The following is a 19,055-nucleotide window of genomic DNA, read 5'->3' on the forward strand; positions in this document are numbered from 1 at the left end:
TGCGGGGAACCGTGCGGCAGGCTCTGCCCTCGCCGACCGCGGCCTCCAGCTGGGAAAGGCACCCAAGCCGTGCGATAATATTTAGGGGGAAAAATGCCCTTCTCTCCGTTTACTGGGACCGCTAACCAGTACAGCGTCTGAGAATCCCCCACGCAAGGCCACAAAATCTTTGCATTTCTCTGCTCGTCCGCCATCCGCGGGGGAGGCTAGGCCCGGTTTGGCCGCGGCTTGCGTGGCGGGGCTGGAAGCTCCGCACCGGTCGGGAGCGGCCCTGGGGGCCGGCGGGGGCCCGTCTCCCCCCAGGCGGGCCGGCAGCGTAGGGCTCCGCGGCGTAACGGGCCGTGTTTGCCAGCAGCCGCCCCCCTGCCCCGCAGCCCCGGGGGCGAGGGGGGGCACAGGAAAAGGCGAAGGCAGGGCCCAGGCGCACACGTCGAGGGGTCTCCCGGGGCCGGGCCGCAGCGTGGGCTCAGCCCGCCGGTGGGGCCGCCGTCCCCGCCGGCTGCTGCTTCGACCACGGCCCCGCAGAGCCCGTGGCTGGCGGCTCTGGCGGGGAGCGCGGGCGGCAGGGAGCGAAAACCAGGTTTTGCATCCGATGTGCCCTTCCCAGACCCCACAGAAACACCCAGCACCGGGGGAAGGACGGGGGAAAGGCGCAGGGGAGAGTTAGTCCAGACGCGGAGAGGCTCTGAAGGTTATTGGAGGAGTGGATTACAAAAAGGATAACAGGAAGCCGATACGTTTTATATTTTAATAAATTTTAATCGAATATCAATAGCAGAAGGTTAAATATATTTCTAAGATCTTTTCTTCAAATTTATTAAATTTATTTAATTTACTCAACATAGGAACAAGAATTAAAATAGTACAAGTGCACTTGTCTTGATTAATAAAGCATTGTTAAATGTCTTGCTTATTGGTATTTATTATTAGGAAGTTTATGTCGTTTCCCGCAATCACCGTCTTTTAAGATTGCAAAAAAAATATATTTTTTTATATATATATATACCTCATTAGAAATGTATTGCTACAAACTCTGTATCAAATTTGCAAAGGGAGTAGATGAACTGTTAAATCTAGAGATTGTTCCGGATACGGTTAAAACAAAACCAAACCAAACCCAAACCAAACCACAAACAAGTGAAGCACACGAAGCAGAGCAATGTCAAGCGGAGGGACACGGGGTCACTCGTCCCACGGCAGGACCACGTACAGGGGGACACGGGCCGAGATGTCGGGCCATGGCGCTGGTTATTTTTGATAGCCTTTCACAAAGTCTTTTAGGGCAAAATTTAATTCGTCTGGCCTTCAGCTCTGTCTTCTTCCAGATCATGTGCTTCCTTTTTGGCCTCCCCTTCCTTTCCCTCCTGTCTGGAAGCGGGGAATTTGTCCTTGTTGTTCTCTTTTTTCCATTTCATCCTCCTGTTCTGAAACCAGATCTTTACCTGCCTCTCGGTGAGTCCTAGTGCGTGGGACACCTCGATCCTCCTCTTCCTGGTCAGATAGGGGTTAAAGAGGAACTCCTTTTCCAGCTCTAGAGTCTGGAATCGGCTGTATGTTTGTCTTCCTCTCCTCCTACCCGGCGCTGCTGTTTAAAACAAAAACACAGGGGTTTGGAGGTTGGTGTGGTCGTTCAAAACAAGGCGCAGGCAGGGAGCGAGGGCTCGGGTCCCTCTGCAGATCCCTCGGGAGAAGCCCCACAGAAACGCAGGGAGAGAAAGCCGAGGGCACGGAGGAGTCTCGAGCTTTACACGAGTGCGGGAAGAACAGCGATAGCAGATGCGCGAACCGCCTCCGCTCTCCCCCCGCACCGGGGTTGACGGGACGGAGCTTACGGGGCCACTCGCCTCTCTGGTGGCCGGCACCCCCCGGCCCTGCGCCCTTCCCGTTCAGGCGGCGGCGGCGGCAGCCGGGGCGGACGTGTCAGCTGCCCCTGTGTCCGAGAGGCGACTTTAAGGCTACTCTTGGGGCGGCAGCCGCCTTCTGCAGAAGTTTCTGTTTGCTTACTGTATCGCTTTATTATCGCAAGCCCCCGCGGTGATAGGAATCGCGGGGAGAGAGGCAAGGAGAGAGGGAGGCAGAGGCAGGGAGCGAGAGGCAGCGAGAAAGAAGCGGGAGGAGGAAAAGAAAGTTTCAAACTCAGACGTGAGATGGAAGCAAATTTTTGACTGCGTCCAACCTTGTGGTCTCATCCAGGGAAACATTTGAGCAGGAGACGAGCTCTGATTTAAGTGGTCTGGTTCCTCGCCAATATTAGCACTGGACGATTTACAGTCAGGATATTGTACCAGCTCGGCCTCTTGCTGTGTCGTAAAAATCTGCTGTCTCTGTAAGTTATCGTATCCGTAAAATTTAGCGGGCTCCCCGTGACAGGTAACCCCGCTGCAGGGGGCAGGAGGCGGAGGCGCGGCGGGGGGAGGAGGAGGCGGCTGGTAGGCGGCCGTGGGGCTCCCCCCGGCCGGGTGGTAAAAGTCCGCGGCCGCGCCGCCGCCGCCCCCCGTCCCGCCGGGCGCGGGGTGCGGGAAGCCGGCGGCGGCCGCGCCGTTCCCGTAGAGCAGGGCGGCGGCAGCGGCGGCGGCAGCGGCGGCGGCGTGGCGGCCGCTCACCTCGGGCGCGAAGTGACAGTCGTAGTAGGGGGGATTGATGGGCTCCCCCGCCGCCGCCGCCGCCGCCGCCGCCGCCTTGTACTTGGAGTACAGCGGGTTGACAAAGTAGGAGCTCATCGGGGAGGGGGCAGCGGCGGGCGGGGGCGCGGGCGCGGGCACGGGGCGCTGCTCCCGCCGCCGCCGCCGCCGCCGGTGCCTCTACGCCGCGCTCATGCCGCCGTCGCGCCGCCGCTCGCCCGTGCGCTCCCCGCTCCTGCTCTCCGTGTATGTGGTGACCAGGACTGGAATATAATCGCTCCCAAAATGACCTGCCTCACTGCTTTTACTATTTCCTATTAGGCACACAGCAGCCCGCGCACGCACGCACACACACACACACACACACACACACACACGCTCATGAGCTCAGGGGGGACTTTTGGCTTCAGTTTACATGTGCCGCTCCTCAGGCAAGAAAAAAACCCGGCCCAGCCCTGCCCGGATCCACCCCAGCCGCGGCGCCCCCGCTCCCCCCGCCGGTGCGCTCTCGCCAGGAGCCGCCGAAACCCCCGCCGCGCAGGGGCGCGGCGGCCGCGCAGATCCCGCGCGATAACCGCGGGCGCGCTGCCCGGGGCGACGCCGCCCGGCCCGCCCAGGCTGCGCTGCCCGCGGCTCGGGGCCGCAGCTCAGCATCGAATCGCGGCCTGCGCCGCCGGCCGGGCAGGGCAGAGACCCGCCGAGGGAGCCGATGGCCGGCGCAGGGAGCCGGGGGCCGCGGCGGGGGCGGCTCGGGGCGGGGGGCGAAGGGCGGCAGCGTGCGGCGGCCGGGCCCCGGTGCCAGCGGGCCCTCCGGGTCATATCCTTGCAGGCGGGCAGAGCGCTGGGAAATGAGATGCACATTTACCCTTGACGCCGTGCACGCATGGCTGAGGCTCCAGGTTAATTGATACTTAATGGAAATCATGCCTATGAATATACTTTCCATCATTTCACCCTTGGTGGACGTCATTACCGAGGCAGAGAGAGGGAGGAAAAAAAAAAAAAAAGAAAAATGTGTGGGTGAGCGGTTAGCACCGCTCGGGGACGCGGTCCGAAATAAGCGAGCCCTGTTCCCCGGGAGGGAGGAAGGAAGGAAGGCGCTGCCCGGCAGGCTCGGCGCTGCCCCGGCTCCTCGGGCCGGTCGCCCCCGCGGGGGGAGCGCGGCCCGGCCGCCTGCGCGGGCCCCCGCTCCCCGCGCTCCGAAAAGCGCCGTCTCCAGTCCTCTTTTCCCCGCTTTGTCCTGCAATGGGAACCGGCTTTTCGGACAGACACCCCCAGGAGCTCGAGTCCGCCCTATTTTGAAGAGAGACGAAAACTGTAGGTGAAATATAATATGGGCCCCGCCAGAGCCACGTGTGACCGTCTGGTGTGAATTGACAAAAAATACTTGTGGTTACATAAAAGGCATCGCAGGCTCCTTCCCCATCACACCCCGCTCCCACCCCCCCCGACCCCCCCATGCCAATTAACTCGCTTTGTCTAGGTGACGAGGCCGGCTGCCCCACATATGAGCTCCCGGACGGCCCCTGGGCCCGCAACGACACCTCCGCCCGGGCAGGGCCCCCCCGGGCCCGGGGCACACGCCTTTGGGAAGGCGGTGGAGACTCAGGGACCCCCGTGCAGCCAGGGGACAGGCGGGGGGGGGCAGGAGAGGCCCGGGGGGGGGCACACGGATTTTTGGTGCTACGAGGACAGACAGCAGCAAAAGCCCACCGCAAGAGAGCAGCGGGAATGGAGGCGGCCAGGCCAGACGGGGGCGGGGGGGGCCGGTGGCAGAGAAACACCGCCTTACCCCGCGGAGGCGCCGCGGCTGCTTCCCGCATCGGCGCCAGAGCCCCCCCCCCCGCCCCTCCTCATGCTCATCCTGCCGGGCGTCCCGTCCCACGGGCCAGCACCGCCACCCGCGTGGGGCCGCGGTGGCAGCAGCGGAACCGCGGTTGCCGCCGGGCCGGGGGCGCGGAGCGCTGCGCGGAGAGCGGGGCGCGGCGGCGGCGCTAGAGTGGAGCGCGGGCGCCCTCTGGCGGCGCGCGGCGGCGGCGGCAGGCAGCAGGCAGCGCCCTCCCGCCCCGCGCTGCCCGCCGCTCTCCCGGCCCCGTCGCCGGCCGGTGGTTCCGCCAGAAACCCAAAACGGGCCCTGCGGGACCCCGGGGCGGCTCTGCACTCCTGCCGTGGGGCGCTCGGTGACGAGCGGCTCTTCCTTTGCTTTCTGGTTTGGGGTTGGGTTTTCTTCTTTTTTTTTTTTTTCCTTTTTTTTTTTTTGTCTCTCGGAGTTTACAGTGCCATTTTCCTAGCACATTTCGGTGACCTTCTTTTATTTTTTTGCCAGTGCTATAATTAACTGCATACAAAGAATGCGCCTCGTTTACACATGGCAGCCAGGAAAGACGCCTGAGCTTTGAAGACCGCTGCTATCGCGTTTTCGATCATGTTTCCCCACATATTACACCACGAATTCTCCATGTGTGGTAGTTTCAGAGTTATACGTTTTTGTCTCGAACATGTTATTTTGTTTGCCCGTGCATCTATGTATTTATGGATTGATTTATGTAAACGAAAGTAAAGATGAATCTTTGTTCACCTCCCCCCCTTCATCACACATGCCTGTGAATTATTCGGTATAATGCGTGTGCACGCGAATATGCATGTGTACAAACATATATTAACACAACCAACGGGTAGGAATTAAATTATTGTTCAGTTTGACACTAAAAGTAATTTCCATGGAAGAACTGCGTTTCGTCGTTCGAGAGGTTTGGTTTTCTTTCTGCCGTTTTGAAATAAACGCACGCAATATTAGAAATAGGTAAACAAAGGAAAAAAAAAAGAAAATATGCAAGGTAAAATCTGTCAATCTGCTGAAGGTAAAATATTAAAAAGCGCTGGTGTGAGCTTGGTGACAATTCCTTACCAGAGGCTCTGCTGGAATCAACATAATCGAGTGTGTGGCAAGAATATTGTTTACGTGTTGTTAGTTATAGATCACCCCCCTCCATGGTTATTTTCGAAAATATGGAGGCTAACATCGTAGGATTCATCGCAGTAGAATATCCAATAAAATAGATTTCAACAAATCAGTGGACTTTGTAAAACCTCTCAGTTTCGTGACCTTCGGGTCTTTTTTGAGTCTGTTGCCTTGGCCCAACTCTGACATATTGAAATTTATAGTCCAAGATTTTAAGACCTAGTTTGTCTGCATTTTTTGGCTTTTTTTTCCCCCTCTAACAAACACAAACATCAAAATAAGGTGGTTTCAAAGAAAAGCGCCATAGCATATCGTAAACTCATTAGGTCCAGACGTCTAGCCATCTCAATGGTTTTATTATACCACGGTTCTTCCTGTTTTAAAAGAATTATAGGTATCTTCTCGACAATGGATGGGAAGCAATGCAACACCTTTTCCTGGCACTGCATGCTTTTGCCCTTTTTTTTTTTTTTTTTTCCAGAGGTAAGAAAACATTAAGCACCAGGTCTCTCGGCTCTCCCCTTAATCTTGAATTAACCGAACTGCTCGTAAATATTTACGGGTCCTTCATTTTAATGGTTGCTCTTTAAACAAAGCATTTTTTACAATGAACTTCATCTCAATTATCTTGATAAAGTCATGTGTGTTTATAAATGCAGAAGGCATGAGACGCTTTGCTAAATGAGCTCCCGCCAACAAAGCTGAACGTTTGGAAGCAGCCATGTGTCCCCCCCTCGAGCTTCCCAACCTTCAGATTAAAGGGTGCAGAGGTTAGAAAGTGCCCCCCCCCCCCAAAAAAAAAAAAAGTTTAAGCGAAGAGGCATCATTTTGCTTCGTTGGCTCTGGAGGAGCGGTACGGAAATATTTCCTACGTTATCCCAAGAGATCGCTGATGTTTCAAAGACCGCTCGCCCGGGAGGCGTTCGGGAGGGGTAGGGCAGCAGGCGCACCTCTCCGCCACTGACCTCCAAGAGCAAATGTCTATTAGGCGCTGGGAGGTGGGGGGCAAGTGATTTTCCTCCGGCCTTTGTGGCTGCCGGAGGTGCTGCTGTCCCGGCGGCGCGGCCGGGCTTTCTCGCGGGCCCGGCCCGGCAGCGCTCGGCCCGCGGCGGGCTCTGCGGGGGCTCCGCGGAGGCTCCGCGGGGACTGCGCGGTGGGGTCGGCGGCACGGAGGGCATCGCGAGGGGCGCACAGATTTCTCTTTTCACCGCAGCGCTGTCGTTCGGTCACGGCAGACTTTATTGTGTAATAACTGACAACAATTACAACAGGTCCGTAGTTCGAGACACGGGGTGGTTAATTAATACAACAGTCACCGGGGGCAGGGACGCCAGCTAGCCGGGGGACCGGGAGACGTTAGGCCTATTGCGAACGGCTTCAAGGATGAGACAACCTCCTAACAGTGCACTAAAGGGGGGGGGGGAAAGCTCATGGCCTCGCTGTGGCATCTATTGCGAAGGAGCGAAATTCAGACCTAGAAAGCAGAGGGTTTGGGTAAGGTTTCCTCTTAAGTAAATCGTGGACAACACAGCACCCCCATTGATTTAAGCGACTGTAATTTAATATATATTTTATTATCGTAATTATAATTAATTTCCTTACCTTTATTTTGGCAAAATAACTATCTAGACTACCTCACTTTTAAGAAACATGTCAAACATTTAACATCAGATAGAGCTCCCAAAGCTAACGTGCACTCACAATATCACCAACCAAACGGTCTGGGAAGGAGGAGGGGGGAATGAAGCGACTCTGCAAAACACGTTGGTGAGCAAGACAAAATTTCCCAAAATACCTGACATAGACCACGTTTCACTTCTATCTAAAAAAAAAAAAGACCAGATTGATTTAAAGTTCCTGGGGTGGGGGGCGCGGGAGGAGGAGGAGAAACGTATGGGGGGCTGAGAGGGCAGAGGAAGAGTAAAACCAAACCAACCAACCAAAAAAAAAAAAAAACCCAACCCCCCACAACAAAACCCCAAAGCAAAACCCCAAGCCCCAAACTCAAAACTAAAGCAATATTCCCCAACTGCGTTTCTACCCCAGCGTTAGTCTCCTTTATTGCCTTTCTCCTTGTTCATCTTTTTCATTTTCATTCTTCTGTTCTGAAACCAGATTTTGACCTGTCTTTCTGTGAGATTTAAAATCCTAGCTACTTCGTAACGGCGGTCTCGGGTGAGGTACATGTTAAAGAGAAATTCCTTTTCCAGTTCCAGAGTTTGATACTTTGTGTATGGACAACGCTTTTTCCTCGTTGAACGAGCGTGGATCCAGTTTGCCGCAGGGTTATCTGGAAGAAGGGAGGTATATAGGGAACGGGGGCGGGGGGGGGGGGGGAGAGAAAGGTCGTTAAATTAATTTAACGAAGGATGGACTGTTTTCACAACTTTGGAGGAATTATCATAAAAGCCTTAATGCCCCAGTCTGTTTACTGTACAAATGATGTCTTGATGGTAGGTGGTTATGTGGAGTCTTTTATGGGTGCTTGTTGCTGCTTGCGCTGGGGTAGGCGTCTAGACGTTTTTATAGGTTAGTAAAACTATCAGTTTTGCACATTCGAGCCTTACAGGTTTCGGCAATAAATCAAAGGGGCAATTTCTTTCTTTCTTTCTTTCTCTCCTTCTTTCTTTCTTTCTCTCCCTCTCTGCCCCTCTCTCTGCCTCTCTCCCCCCCCCCCCTTTTTTTTTTTTTTTTTTTTTTTTTTTACTTACTTGGGTCAAGTTGCTGCTGTTTCTCCTCCTTCAGATCGCTGCTCGGGCTGGGGTTGTGGCTGCAGGCGGCGGGGTCCTTGGAGCTGCCGGCAGCCGCCTTCTCCCGGGGCTCCTGGAGGAAGGAGCTGCACGTGTACTCGGGCACACCGATCCCCTGGGACTCCCGGGACGAGGAGCACTCAGTCCTTTTGGAGGAGGAGGAGGAGGAGGAGGAGGAAGACGAGGAGGCGGCTGCTCCCGTCTCCGGCTTTATCCCGTAGTGGCGCCCGTTGGAGGAGCCGGAGCTGGACGCGGAGCCGCCGCCGCCGCCGCCGCCGCTGCCGCCGCCGCCGCCGCCGCCGCTGCCGCCGCCGCCCGGGAAGCCCGGGAAGGGCTCAATCCAGGAGCGCACGTAGCGGCTGGCGTCGGCTGCCCCTAAGTGGGGCTGGTGCATGTAGGGGTGGTAGATCCCGGTCATTGCCGCAGACGGCTGAGGGTGAACCGTGGACCAGGAGGTGGAGAACACGGTGGATTTTGGTGCAAAGCTACAGGAGGAAAAATCTGAACTCTCTGCAACACCTGATGGCCTGGAGGTCGCACTGTGACCTCCCTGGACGAATCTACTCCCGTAAACTTCTTCGCTTTCATGGCCTATGAGAGAATCGACATAATAGTTACTTATGGTGCCACTAGACGACATTTTAGGCTCCCCTCTTAGTCATATAAAAGGTTACACTGTTAACTGTATATGATACCCTCCCGGAGAACAATCGTAGTATTTTGCAGACTGCAACCCTCAAACCATTGGTTGCGGAGCCCACGTGATCATATTTACCAATACTGCGAGTAAATCAATCCGCTAAACTGGGGCTGCTGTGATTAAAAAAAAAAATCATCATCAACAACGGCCCCGCACCAGCGCGCCGCGCCGGCTGCCTGCCCGGACCGCGCCGGGGCCGCCTGCCCTGCCCGCCCTGCCTGCCCGCTTGCCCGCCTGCCCTGCCTGCCCTGCCCTGCCCTGCCCTGCCCGCCTGCCTGCCCTGCTTGCCCCGCCCGCCCTGCCCGCCCGCCCGCCCGCCTGCCTGCCTGCCTGCCCGCCTGCCTGCCTGCCTGCCTGCCCTGCCTGCCCCGGGCGCGGCGGGCGTGGCCGCCCTGGCAGCCCACGGCCGCGGCGGGCGCGGACTATTTCTTCACCTCCTTTGAGTGATTTCTGCCATTCATTTCTTAATCAATGAGAGGCAGGGTGTTTAAATAAATCCAACAGCCTTGGCTTGCTAATCACACTCCAAGCTGCTGAGGAAACCCGCTGGGAAAGGGGGATTCTTGCCTGTAAAAACAAACCATCGCAAGCTGGGGACTGTAACGACTTCTCATAAAACAGGAAAATGTTACAGTAAAAGCACATTGCGGTACTTCCATATTTCAGAGCATGTGCGGGCATTATTATCCGCTCCCCCCCCACCCCCGGACAGAAAGTTTCCATGGAAAGACACACTTTTTAAGAGAGATGCCCATTGTGTTGTTTTAAAACAGGTGGAAGACCTCTGTAATGATTTTATGCCTTTCAATAAAAATTTTATGAGGTGTATTTGATTATAGATTAATGTGTCCCTAATAAAATGGACGGATGGAAACAGCAAAGCCTGTGTCTCCGAGCACAACTGACGTGTGGCTGAACACATGCTCCCCGTATCTGCGAAACTCTGGGGCTACACAGCTCCCACGCAGCCCCCCTCACGCTGCCCAGCGCGGCCCGGGAGGGGACGCGGGCAAAGGCTGCCCAGAGGAGGGCCGCCTGGTCCCGCAGCGGGCAGCGCCGCGGCCGGGGGCGGGGGCCGTGCAGGCAGGCAGGCAGGCAGGCAGGCAGGCAGGCTGCGGCCCGCGGAGGGGCGCGGGGCTGCCGCTGCCCCCCCGCTCGCCGGCGGAGCTGCCCCCCGCCGCCCCTAGTCCGGGGGGAGCCGGGCCGGGCCGCGCTGGCCACGTTCAATGTCTACGTGAGATTTTTGCCCTCTTTGCTTGCTTTTCCTCCCCCCCTTCCCCTCCCTTCCATTCCCTTCCCCTCCGCTGCCGCCCGGCCCGGTTATCCTTCCCCGAGCGAAGGGGTGCCCGGCTAGTACGGAAAAACTAGATTACCCATGGTCTTCTGCCCACGCCTGCTCTCCCGAGCGAGGGACGGTGGCTGTGTCGGGATCTGGAGGAAACGCACAGAGTTAGTGGAGAGCCCACAGCACAGCCCGCCGAGGGCACGAACAGCAGCACTGAGAAAACACTTCCTACTCGCGGGCCGTTATGAGGAAGGGACTGAAATTCCTGTTTATTTAATGATTTATTACTCTCGTAGGTTTTCTTCCTTTTTTCCTTCTCTTTCTGTTTTTTCTTTTTTTTAACTTTTTTTTTTTTAGTCATCTCGCTTTAGCATTTTCCTTTGCGTTTTCATACTTCTCATATTTTTCTCGAGAAGCAGGGTTTGTGGTATGGCGAAGAATTGCCTCTCGCTTCACACAGATATAAATTGATAAAGCAGGCAGATTAGAGTGAGCCTCCTTTTTTATAAACGTTAAACACTTGGTATGGAGCCAGCTAATTACTTCCCACTGCTGGAACTTCTTTGGCGATGTAGCGAGTATCTTTAAAGGAAAAGAAAAGACGGTTCAAATGTATGCAATATTTAAAGAGGGGGCTTTTTTGAGCACCGCTTTGTTGTTTGTTTTCGAAACGAAAGCAGGCACAAAATACCTACGTGCTTGCGGCTCCCGCAGCTTCAAAATGATGATGCTTTGGTTTGAAGAAAATACATCTCTGCCCTACGAGTAAACGTGCGCATGAGAAAGTCTTGGCTTCAATTAAATATCAGCGACAAGAGAGCAAAATACAACGCCAGCAGCTGCAATATGAGCAGCATCAGTGTCACCAAGTCAGACAACATTGGCACTATCTTGCGTTTCGTTTCTTGATTTAGAAACTGCTTAGGGGAGGAATGGGCGTTAATTGTGAGCGAGCTGGTTTCCCATCACAAACAGTAGCCACGCTATTTTTCCAGCACTGTTTGAAGGTGAAAGTATGCCCAAGTATTTGCACTTCAGTTTGGAGTCATGTTCATTTGCAAGCCATTTGCAGTTCTGCTTAGTATTTCTGCTCACACAGGCACCCACCCGCTCTCACATACACACGCCCTTCCTCAGCTTCCAGCGCAGAGCCCTGCTAATAACATTTTTCAGCTATGTACAGAAAGGGTTAAGAGTCGTGAACTTCATTATCTGGATGTGTGCTACTAAAATGGAATTGCGCGAAATAAAACGATCTCTGAGCAAACAGAAACGGTGCAGGGTGACAAAAGTAGGTCTGAAGAGGCTAGTGTACTTTTGTAAGCACGCTTGGGAGCGTTTCTGCTCAAAAAAGCCAACCTTGCCAGATGTTTGAGGGAGTATTTTCCCATCCACCATCTTCTGAAAGCTCTTGAGCTGACCAAGAACAGAACTCATTTAGTTATACCCAGCTTTGCATTTGGTATGATGGGGGTTTTTTTTAGCGAGTAAAGACACGAAATCAAAGTCTACAGAGTGTAAGCACGCAGTGACTGATATTTTTTAAATCAACATACGAACGTCAAATAAAATGACACACATATTGCTGACAGCTTGTAGTAGAAAGATTTTTTTATCACTTACCATTTATGAGTTGATTGGATGAGGATGTCCAGTTTAGGTCATAATATTTTACTACGTTTTTCTTTTTTTTTTCCTTTCTCTCTCTCTTTTTTTTTTTTTTTTTGCATTCAGTTTGTCAGACTGCGAACATCACACAACATTTTATCAATTAATCATTTGTTTACAGTCACAATTATAAATGAATTAGGTTTACATCATTTCCCGCCCCAGTCTCCACCCCACCCCTAAAAAAAGGAAGGGGGGGGGGAAAGAAAGAAAAGGGGGGGGGAAGAAAGAAAGGAAACCAGGCAGACACACACAAAGACCAGAAAATGGCAAAGAAGGTACATCAGTCCAAAGAGCTGCTGGTAGAGAAAGGTCAGGAGACCAACCTGCATCCGTACTTTAAACATTTGTAGAAAACCAAAGGAACCGCAGTAGTTTACAGAGTTTATTGCATTATACATGCGAACAGAACATGCACAAGAAGGACATATTGCTGCTGAACGACTACTATTCCACATATGCACCACAAGGAAATGTCTACAATGGAGAAGAAGGAAATATTCCATTTTACGAAGGACAATCTCTAAGTTCATTTGCGAGGATAGTTACATTATAATGTGCTTCTCTTTCCCCCCGCCCCCAAAGTTCCCCCCCCCTTCTTTTTCTTAAAGTATTGAATGTACTCAAAACGTTATGGCCCGTGTAACAGCCCCACATAAATACCATTTTGTTAGTAAAAACATGAAAAAGTCACATTGCTTGGATGTTCGACAGTTCCAATAAGTTAAGACCAAATGATAATATTCAATAATAGTTACCCTGCATTACGATGAGAACAAAAATAAATTACACGTGCTAGGTTTTATATATACTCATCATAGTAATACATATTCACTTGCAGCGCTAAAAGAAGGACGAAAAGTCACATTCTATCAGAAAAAAAAACCAAAACAAAACTGGAAAATGCCGGGTTTTGCCAGAGTCTCTCCTGCCTTTAGCAAGTGGCGGTGCTGTGCCCATTCCTCACTGGTGCCCCCCCCGGGGTTAGGGTTTAAGAGAAGGTCAGATTAGCGGTCAGTTCCCGGATTCGGTTCTCCCTGCTCATCTTCTTGAGCTTCATTCTGCGGTTTTGAAACCAAATCTTGACCTGCCTGTCAGTGAGGTTTACGCTCTTACTGATCTCTAGACGGCGCTCTCGAGTGAGATACATATTGAATAAGAACTCTTTCTCTAATTCCAGTGTTTGGTGTTTAGTATAAGGACACCTCTTCTTTCTGCCACTCTTTGCAGTTAGCCAATTGCTTGTTGGAGTATCAGACTTGATTTCCTCTATCAAAATCAAAGAAGAAGAAGAAAAAAAAAAATCAAAAATACCTCAGGCTGTTAGAGTGTACCCTTGGCCATGACCCCTCCTCTGCAGCGTCTGGCAGATATGGTGGATGTGGGCATTAAACACGGCTCGGGTGAGGTGTGGGCACCGAGAGGGGACCTGCTGCCAGGCTGGGCTCGCCCGTCCCCACCACACGGCACCCTGCCTTGCGGCCGCCCCGCACTCCTGCCCCTTCCACAAACGGGGTCTCAAGTTTTCAGCTGGCGCTTAGCATTTCGACAATATTTAACCTGCCATCAGCCCCATGGCCGCATTTTAACGGGTCTAGCCTCGCCATGGCCGCCTCGGGCTCCCACGACACTTGCTACGAAAATACCCCAATTGCAAAATACCCTCGCGCTGTATTTTGAAGCAGCATCCCCCCAGCCATCAGCTGAATTACACGAGCACACCTAGGAGCAGACATAGACGTTTTCCCAGCCACAAAGATATACAAGAAATTAACATACTCTGCCTCGGATTTTCTTTTTTTTTTTTTTTTTCATTTTCCTTTTAGATTTTTTTTCCCCCACCAGAAAGAAATCTGCCCCACATCAACCTAGACCTGGGCTGTTAAGTATAATTCAGATAAAGAGAATCTCCATGCACACGTAGGGTAAAAATCGACCTAGAGGTTGCAAAGTACATTTTGATAGGAGAAAATTTCCCGTTTTGGGATTCTTCGACACACGCCGTTCGAAAGGAAGGCTTTAGGGCACTTTTAAAGGGAAAATAAAATCAGATTGCGACCACCTTTAGCTTTCAAACGCATTTCAAAATACTGTTGCACTTTTGGAGACCAATCCAAGGTTATCTAAAGCACCACATTGAAATATTCCACCTTTGGACCAGGCAGATAGCGGGCTGCTGCTTTCATTGTGCATTTGTTTCCAACTTTACCCAGCCTGGTAGCACCTACTCCTCACCTATTTTAATAGGATCGTAATTAACTTTAAATGCAATCAAACCGCAGTAAGGCTCAGTGGAAAAAAAAAAAAAACTAGAAAAAAAAATCAGCGAAATATTACGAGAGAAAAGTTGAGCTGGTCGTATTTTACAACCTCCAGACCTGCTTTTTTAGAGGTATGGGGCTGCTTTTGGCTGCTGCAGCGCATTAAGGAGCACACGGCTATATTCCCCCGCACCACAGAGGCGGTCTGCATGCACGAGAGAGGCAGATCTCTACAGAAAATCTTTGGACCCTTTTGCGTGGCATTTTTGCCTGCCAAAATCTTCAGAGACACAGCACCTGCAGCCCGATACTCCTTAGCATTAAATGTGATGGCTGTGATGCTCGTTAGTATATGCGAGCGTGCTTTATGGTGCTGGCGTGTTGGAGTTACACCACGGCACGGCTTAAACTCGGTAATACAGACCTTTACTCTCCTTCTCCTGGACTTCTGGGCTGGACACGGAGCCTTCGGGCAGGCAGCTCCGCTCGTCTTGCAACGTGGACTTGGGCTCGGGACTTTCCACTTGAGAGACTTTAGCGGTGCTGTCTTGGTTGGTCGGGTTTTCATTCATTTTCTTTTCCAGCTGAAGTTGAGCAGATATCTGCGGTTTGGAGCTGCCGCGAGGGTTTAACTGTAACATTACAGTTGAACTCGTTTCAGGGCTATTATTGTACTCTTGGGTTTTCCCAGTGGCGTAGGTCTGGCTCAGTCTAAAATATCCTGGGACGGGAACCTCGGGGTTCTCAATGGGGCATGATTCAGACACCAGCCTCTGGTAGGAAGGGACGTCTGCAGAAATTAGTTTGGATCTCTTATCGGAATACATGCAGCAATTGCTTTCTTCCTTAATATTTGTAGTGAAGGAACAAGTGGGGACCTGCTGTGTAACAGGTTGCTCTATTCGACAAGATCTGTTCGGGTCTGTCCAAGTGTCTACTTGAGGTATATAAGGATGTACATTCATACCCATATTTTGGTGATTAACTTCTCTTTTAGCCAGAGACGGAAGGAGTCCACAGGTTTGCATCCCATACGTCCCAATGTCTGTGCTAGGTGGCATATACATGCTGGCGCTGTTGGAGTAGAAACTGTCACTCCTGCACGCACTGATGAGAGAATCTACTAAAAAAGTATTAGCGGCAGGAGAGCTGTTGGGAAAGGACATTTTGGGGCGGAATTTGAGGAAGAGAGATTGTGTCCTTTGTAGGCTGACATCTCTAGGAAAACATTCCCGTGTAATTGCGGATGCCTCCGCGCGACCACATGACAGCCGGGCCAATGGCAGCGCCCGCCGCCCCGCGCCCCGCCGCCCCGCCGCTGACGCGCCCCGCCGCGCCGCCCCGCCGCGCCCCGCCGCGGTCAACAGCGACCCCTAGGCCGCCGCGCCGGCACCGCACCGCCCCGCCGCGCCGCGCCGCGCCGCGCCGCGCCCGCCGCCCGCGCTGCGGCAGCCGGCCCGGGCCCCGCCGCCCCGCGCGCCGGCCCCCCACCCCTCCTCCTGCCCCCCGCCCCCGCGCCGCGGAGCCTCCGCGGGCGCGGAACACCCCCCCCACCCCACGCCCCCCCCCCCCCCCCCCGGGTGGCACGGCGGGCGGAAAAACGTGCCTCCCCGTGATGGCTGCTGTAAAAGCCCCGCTCCTGACAAGTGCGGGGACAAAAGGTTGCGGGATTTATTAATGCGTATTAAGGAGAATCAGGGGCGATCAATAAAAGCCTCATCTACATTCTTGGGCTACTTGGTAATTTTCTTGCTTCTGAAGCTTTTTCAAGAGTTATACCCTCTGTTGCCGCGCACGGGAAGATATTTTATTAACAAATCAATCGAGACTTTGTAAAGGATAAGATTAATAGTTAAGATTTAGCATAATGGCGTTCGCGTTATGAATTATTGAAAATTATACTATTGATTTTTTTCCTCGCTGCTAACCGAGAAGGTCAATTTTTGTTTTAACACAAATCGTCAAATATTAAAAGCCAGACTTTTGTCATAACTCGAGTTTTATAGGGAGGCTACATTCCTAAAATTATTTTACAATGCTCTCTCCCGACCGCCTGGGAAAAAAAAAAGTGGGTTTTTTCACTTGCCCTGGAAACTGAAAGCATCATAAAGACAATTTCTCCTTCTGTAGTGTTGCTCATTAAAAAACATGCAGAAACTCATACCCTCACTGCAACTCTTCGAGCAACTTTTTCCTTCCCTTTCTTTTTTTTTTTTTTTGGAAGAAGAAGAAGAATGATAAATGCATCTGTATTTTATATATATATATTACAAAAAAAAAAAAAAAGACCGAAGGCGACAGTAACTGTCTACATGGCAAATCAGGTCTTTTCCGTCTCAACATTTTAAACGTGTTTTACTGTTTTTCCCCCCACTTCGTGCCCATATTTCCACCCGCAGCTATTACATTTTAAATAGTGATGGTACAAACTCTTTCTTACTCTTTTTCCTCTCCTTTCTTTCTTTTTTTCTTTCTTTTCTTTTTTTTTTTTTTTTATACTGTTCTCAAACTGGAGTATTTCTTATCTGGGACCAGTGTTGTCAAGGGCTCCCATCCAGACAAAGTGAACTTGTTGATAATTTTTGTTTCGGGCTCGTCCGCCTGTTTATTTTGGGCCTTTCTACCGTCAAATCACCCTTTCAGATCCCCAAGAGCAGGCAGCGCGTGAAAGGATTTTAAGAAATTTAAGCGCGTCTTTTGCGCAGCTGAAACCACGCGTTTTCCACCAGCGTGGAGTTGAATTTTCCCTCGTTTCCTGGCATTTGGGCGTTTTGCACTTTTGCGCCGTACGCTTTGCACTGCTGGAAACAATAACCCTATTTAAAATTTCGCTGTGGCAATGAGACAGACCTTTTAAAACCTTATCGCAGCTGTTCAAATACAACATCATTGTCAGGTTAAGAGCCAGTGTCCTTTATAGCTGCACTCTCCGGCTCCCGGCTTGCCGGCGAGTTTAAATATTACCTTCGTCATATTCGCTGCTTTCGAGCCCTTTTCGCAGCAGCAGCCGCAGCAGCAGCCGCCGCAGCAGCAGCCGCAGCCGCCGCAGCCGCAGCCCCTGCGCCTGGCGCAGCCCCCTGCCCTCTCCGGGCACGCTTCGCCGCCACCGGGGCTGGAGCGGAGAGACGGGCGCTCCGGCGAGATGGCTACTTAAGATCATGATCAGAGCCATGGCTAACATTCGCCCGCGCCGGCAGAGAAGCGGCGGCCGGAGCCCACGACGCTCCCTCCGAGCGCGGCCGTTCCCCCCCCGGCTTTCTAGCAATTTCCTCTTCTTCGACAACGGCCCGGGCGACCCACGGAGTTTAAAGGAACAAAATACTATTTTCCTTGACGCGGTTTGAGACTCGACTGTTAAATCTAATCAGGAATTTTATGCCCATCAAATGGCTCTTTCATAACCTTTATTTACACTTTACGGAAAAAGGGGGTCCCAGAAATATCCCCGCTGAAGAGTCAGCCCGGAGGTTTGCAGCGGGTTGCGCCCAACAGCAAAGTTAAAACAATAAGCAAATGCGGAGCTGCTTTCCACGCCAGCCTCACTGGTGCTGGAGGAGCTGCCTCCCGGTTAGCCAGGAGGGCTCTTTGATTTTTTTTAATTGAAAAGACGAATTTCTTGCATGTCCCTGCACGGAAACTCAGATGATGGTTGTGGTGATAATGACTTAAATATCGTATTCAGGACTGGCAAACGGCTCCGTAAGACCCTTCGCTCACGATAAATCACGGGGGGGGGGGGGGGTGTTTAAAAACGGGCAGCAATTTTTTATTGAAAATGAACAGTAGGAAAGTTTAAGTTTGATGTAAATAGAAGTTGAATAAACATGCGAGAGCCACTGGGGAACTGGGGACTTAGGCTCTGGGCATTTAATGTCACTCTTGTTTTAAATCATATTAAAATGGAATCAAGTAATTAACATTAATAAATAAATCAATATTGTGCAATAAATGAGATATACAAGCTACATTAATATAAAGGTTTTGCTCTCAGAGCCCCATATTTTTCCGAACGAGGGAGGAAAAAAAAAAAAACCTAACCAATGGGTCCATGCAGATGTAAATTACTGTTTGTAATAAAGCATAGGTGGACATTACAGTTTTCTCCTCTAGCAAATGTCAGGGCTAAAAACTTGAGGTTACCAGACGTGGCAGCAGGGCTTAATTTTCACTGCCTTATCTTCCTAAACCTTATTACTGGTGATATGATTATTTTTTGTCTCGGCTGTACTGAGGATTCTCATAGTTGCAATTTGCTGTGTTTGTGTCTCATTATGGGAGGGGGATGGGAGAGAGGTACGAAAAAGGCTAGATATTTTGCAGATGCCTTCAGTAACAAAGGTATTGCGAGAAATATCTTGTTTTAAAAACAGGCTGGGACCCAGGAAGCTTTTAGTAAAATTCCTTTCATTTACTCGATTTCAGAGTTTTATTTAGGGTGTCTTTAAACACGCGGATTGTATATTTTATGCCACGCTGTTATATTGCAGGGAGATTAAAGAATAGTTTTTATTTAAGGAAAAAAAAATTGGCTACGATATTGTGTCCTTTCTTCTTTTAATAATGCAACTGTCACGTTGCCCAGATTTCTATGTGCCATATTTTCATAGAAAGAGTCGGCGTCTGGGCTGAGGGCTCAGATTCCCTGTCTTTTTTTTGGCCGAGGGCAGAGGGGGAAGGAACATACTGATGACATTATGCCTTTTCCTAAATATGAAAGCTTATAAAATAAACAAAATAGCACGCTGGCCATTTCTTCAAAGGTGTTATTTCTGAGCGTGGGGATCGCACGGTAGCACCGACTGTACTCC

At 51.6% G+C, this 19,055-nt stretch overlaps 3 protein-coding genes across 5 annotated transcripts; all 3 read right to left on the bottom strand.

Moving 5' to 3' along the window:
• Positions 1 to 784: 784 nt before the first annotated feature.
• HOXD8 (homeobox D8) lies at positions 785 to 2,966 on the bottom strand. Its single transcript, XM_052792444.1, has 2 exons — positions 2,177 to 2,966; positions 785 to 1,585 (listed from the first exon to the last, which is right to left on the bottom strand). Exons 1-2 carry the CDS (start codon positions 2,718 to 2,720, stop codon positions 1,290 to 1,292), a joined length of 840 nt encoding a protein of 279 aa, XP_052648404.1. The 5' UTR covers positions 2,721 to 2,966; the 3' UTR covers positions 785 to 1,289.
• A 3,848-nt stretch (positions 2,967 to 6,814) lies between these two features.
• HOXD9 (homeobox D9) lies at positions 6,815 to 10,535 on the bottom strand. Of its 3 annotated transcripts, none has more exons than XM_052793423.1 (3): positions 10,407 to 10,535; positions 8,295 to 8,924; positions 6,815 to 7,873 (listed from the first exon to the last, which is right to left on the bottom strand). In XM_052793423.1, exons 1-3 carry the CDS (start codon positions 10,408 to 10,410, stop codon positions 7,632 to 7,634), a joined length of 876 nt encoding a protein of 291 aa, XP_052649383.1. In that variant the 5' UTR covers positions 10,411 to 10,535; the 3' UTR covers positions 6,815 to 7,631. The 3 variants fall into 3 exon arrangements, with proteins under 3 accessions (XP_052649383.1, XP_052649382.1, XP_052649381.1); XM_052793422.1 differs by lacking the exon at positions 10,407 to 10,535 and having other exon boundaries at positions 6,815 to 7,057; positions 7,625 to 7,873; positions 8,295 to 9,102; XM_052793421.1 differs by lacking the exon at positions 10,407 to 10,535 and having other exon boundaries at positions 8,295 to 9,102.
• Positions 10,536 to 12,580: 2,045 nt separating this feature from the next.
• Positions 12,581 to 15,451, bottom strand: HOXD10 (homeobox D10). The gene is made up of 2 exons (XM_052793420.1): positions 14,672 to 15,451; positions 12,581 to 13,255 (listed from the first exon to the last, which is right to left on the bottom strand). Exons 1-2 carry the CDS (start codon positions 15,411 to 15,413, stop codon positions 12,978 to 12,980), a joined length of 1,020 nt encoding a protein of 339 aa, XP_052649380.1. The 5' UTR covers positions 15,414 to 15,451; the 3' UTR covers positions 12,581 to 12,977.
• Between the last annotated feature and the right edge of the window lie 3,604 nt (positions 15,452 to 19,055).

Source organism: Harpia harpyja, chromosome 7 (assembly GCF_026419915.1).
Source record: "Harpia harpyja isolate bHarHar1 chromosome 7, bHarHar1 primary haplotype, whole genome shotgun sequence".
In the NCBI taxonomy this organism is placed as follows: Eukaryota; Metazoa; Chordata; class Aves; order Accipitriformes; family Accipitridae; genus Harpia; species Harpia harpyja.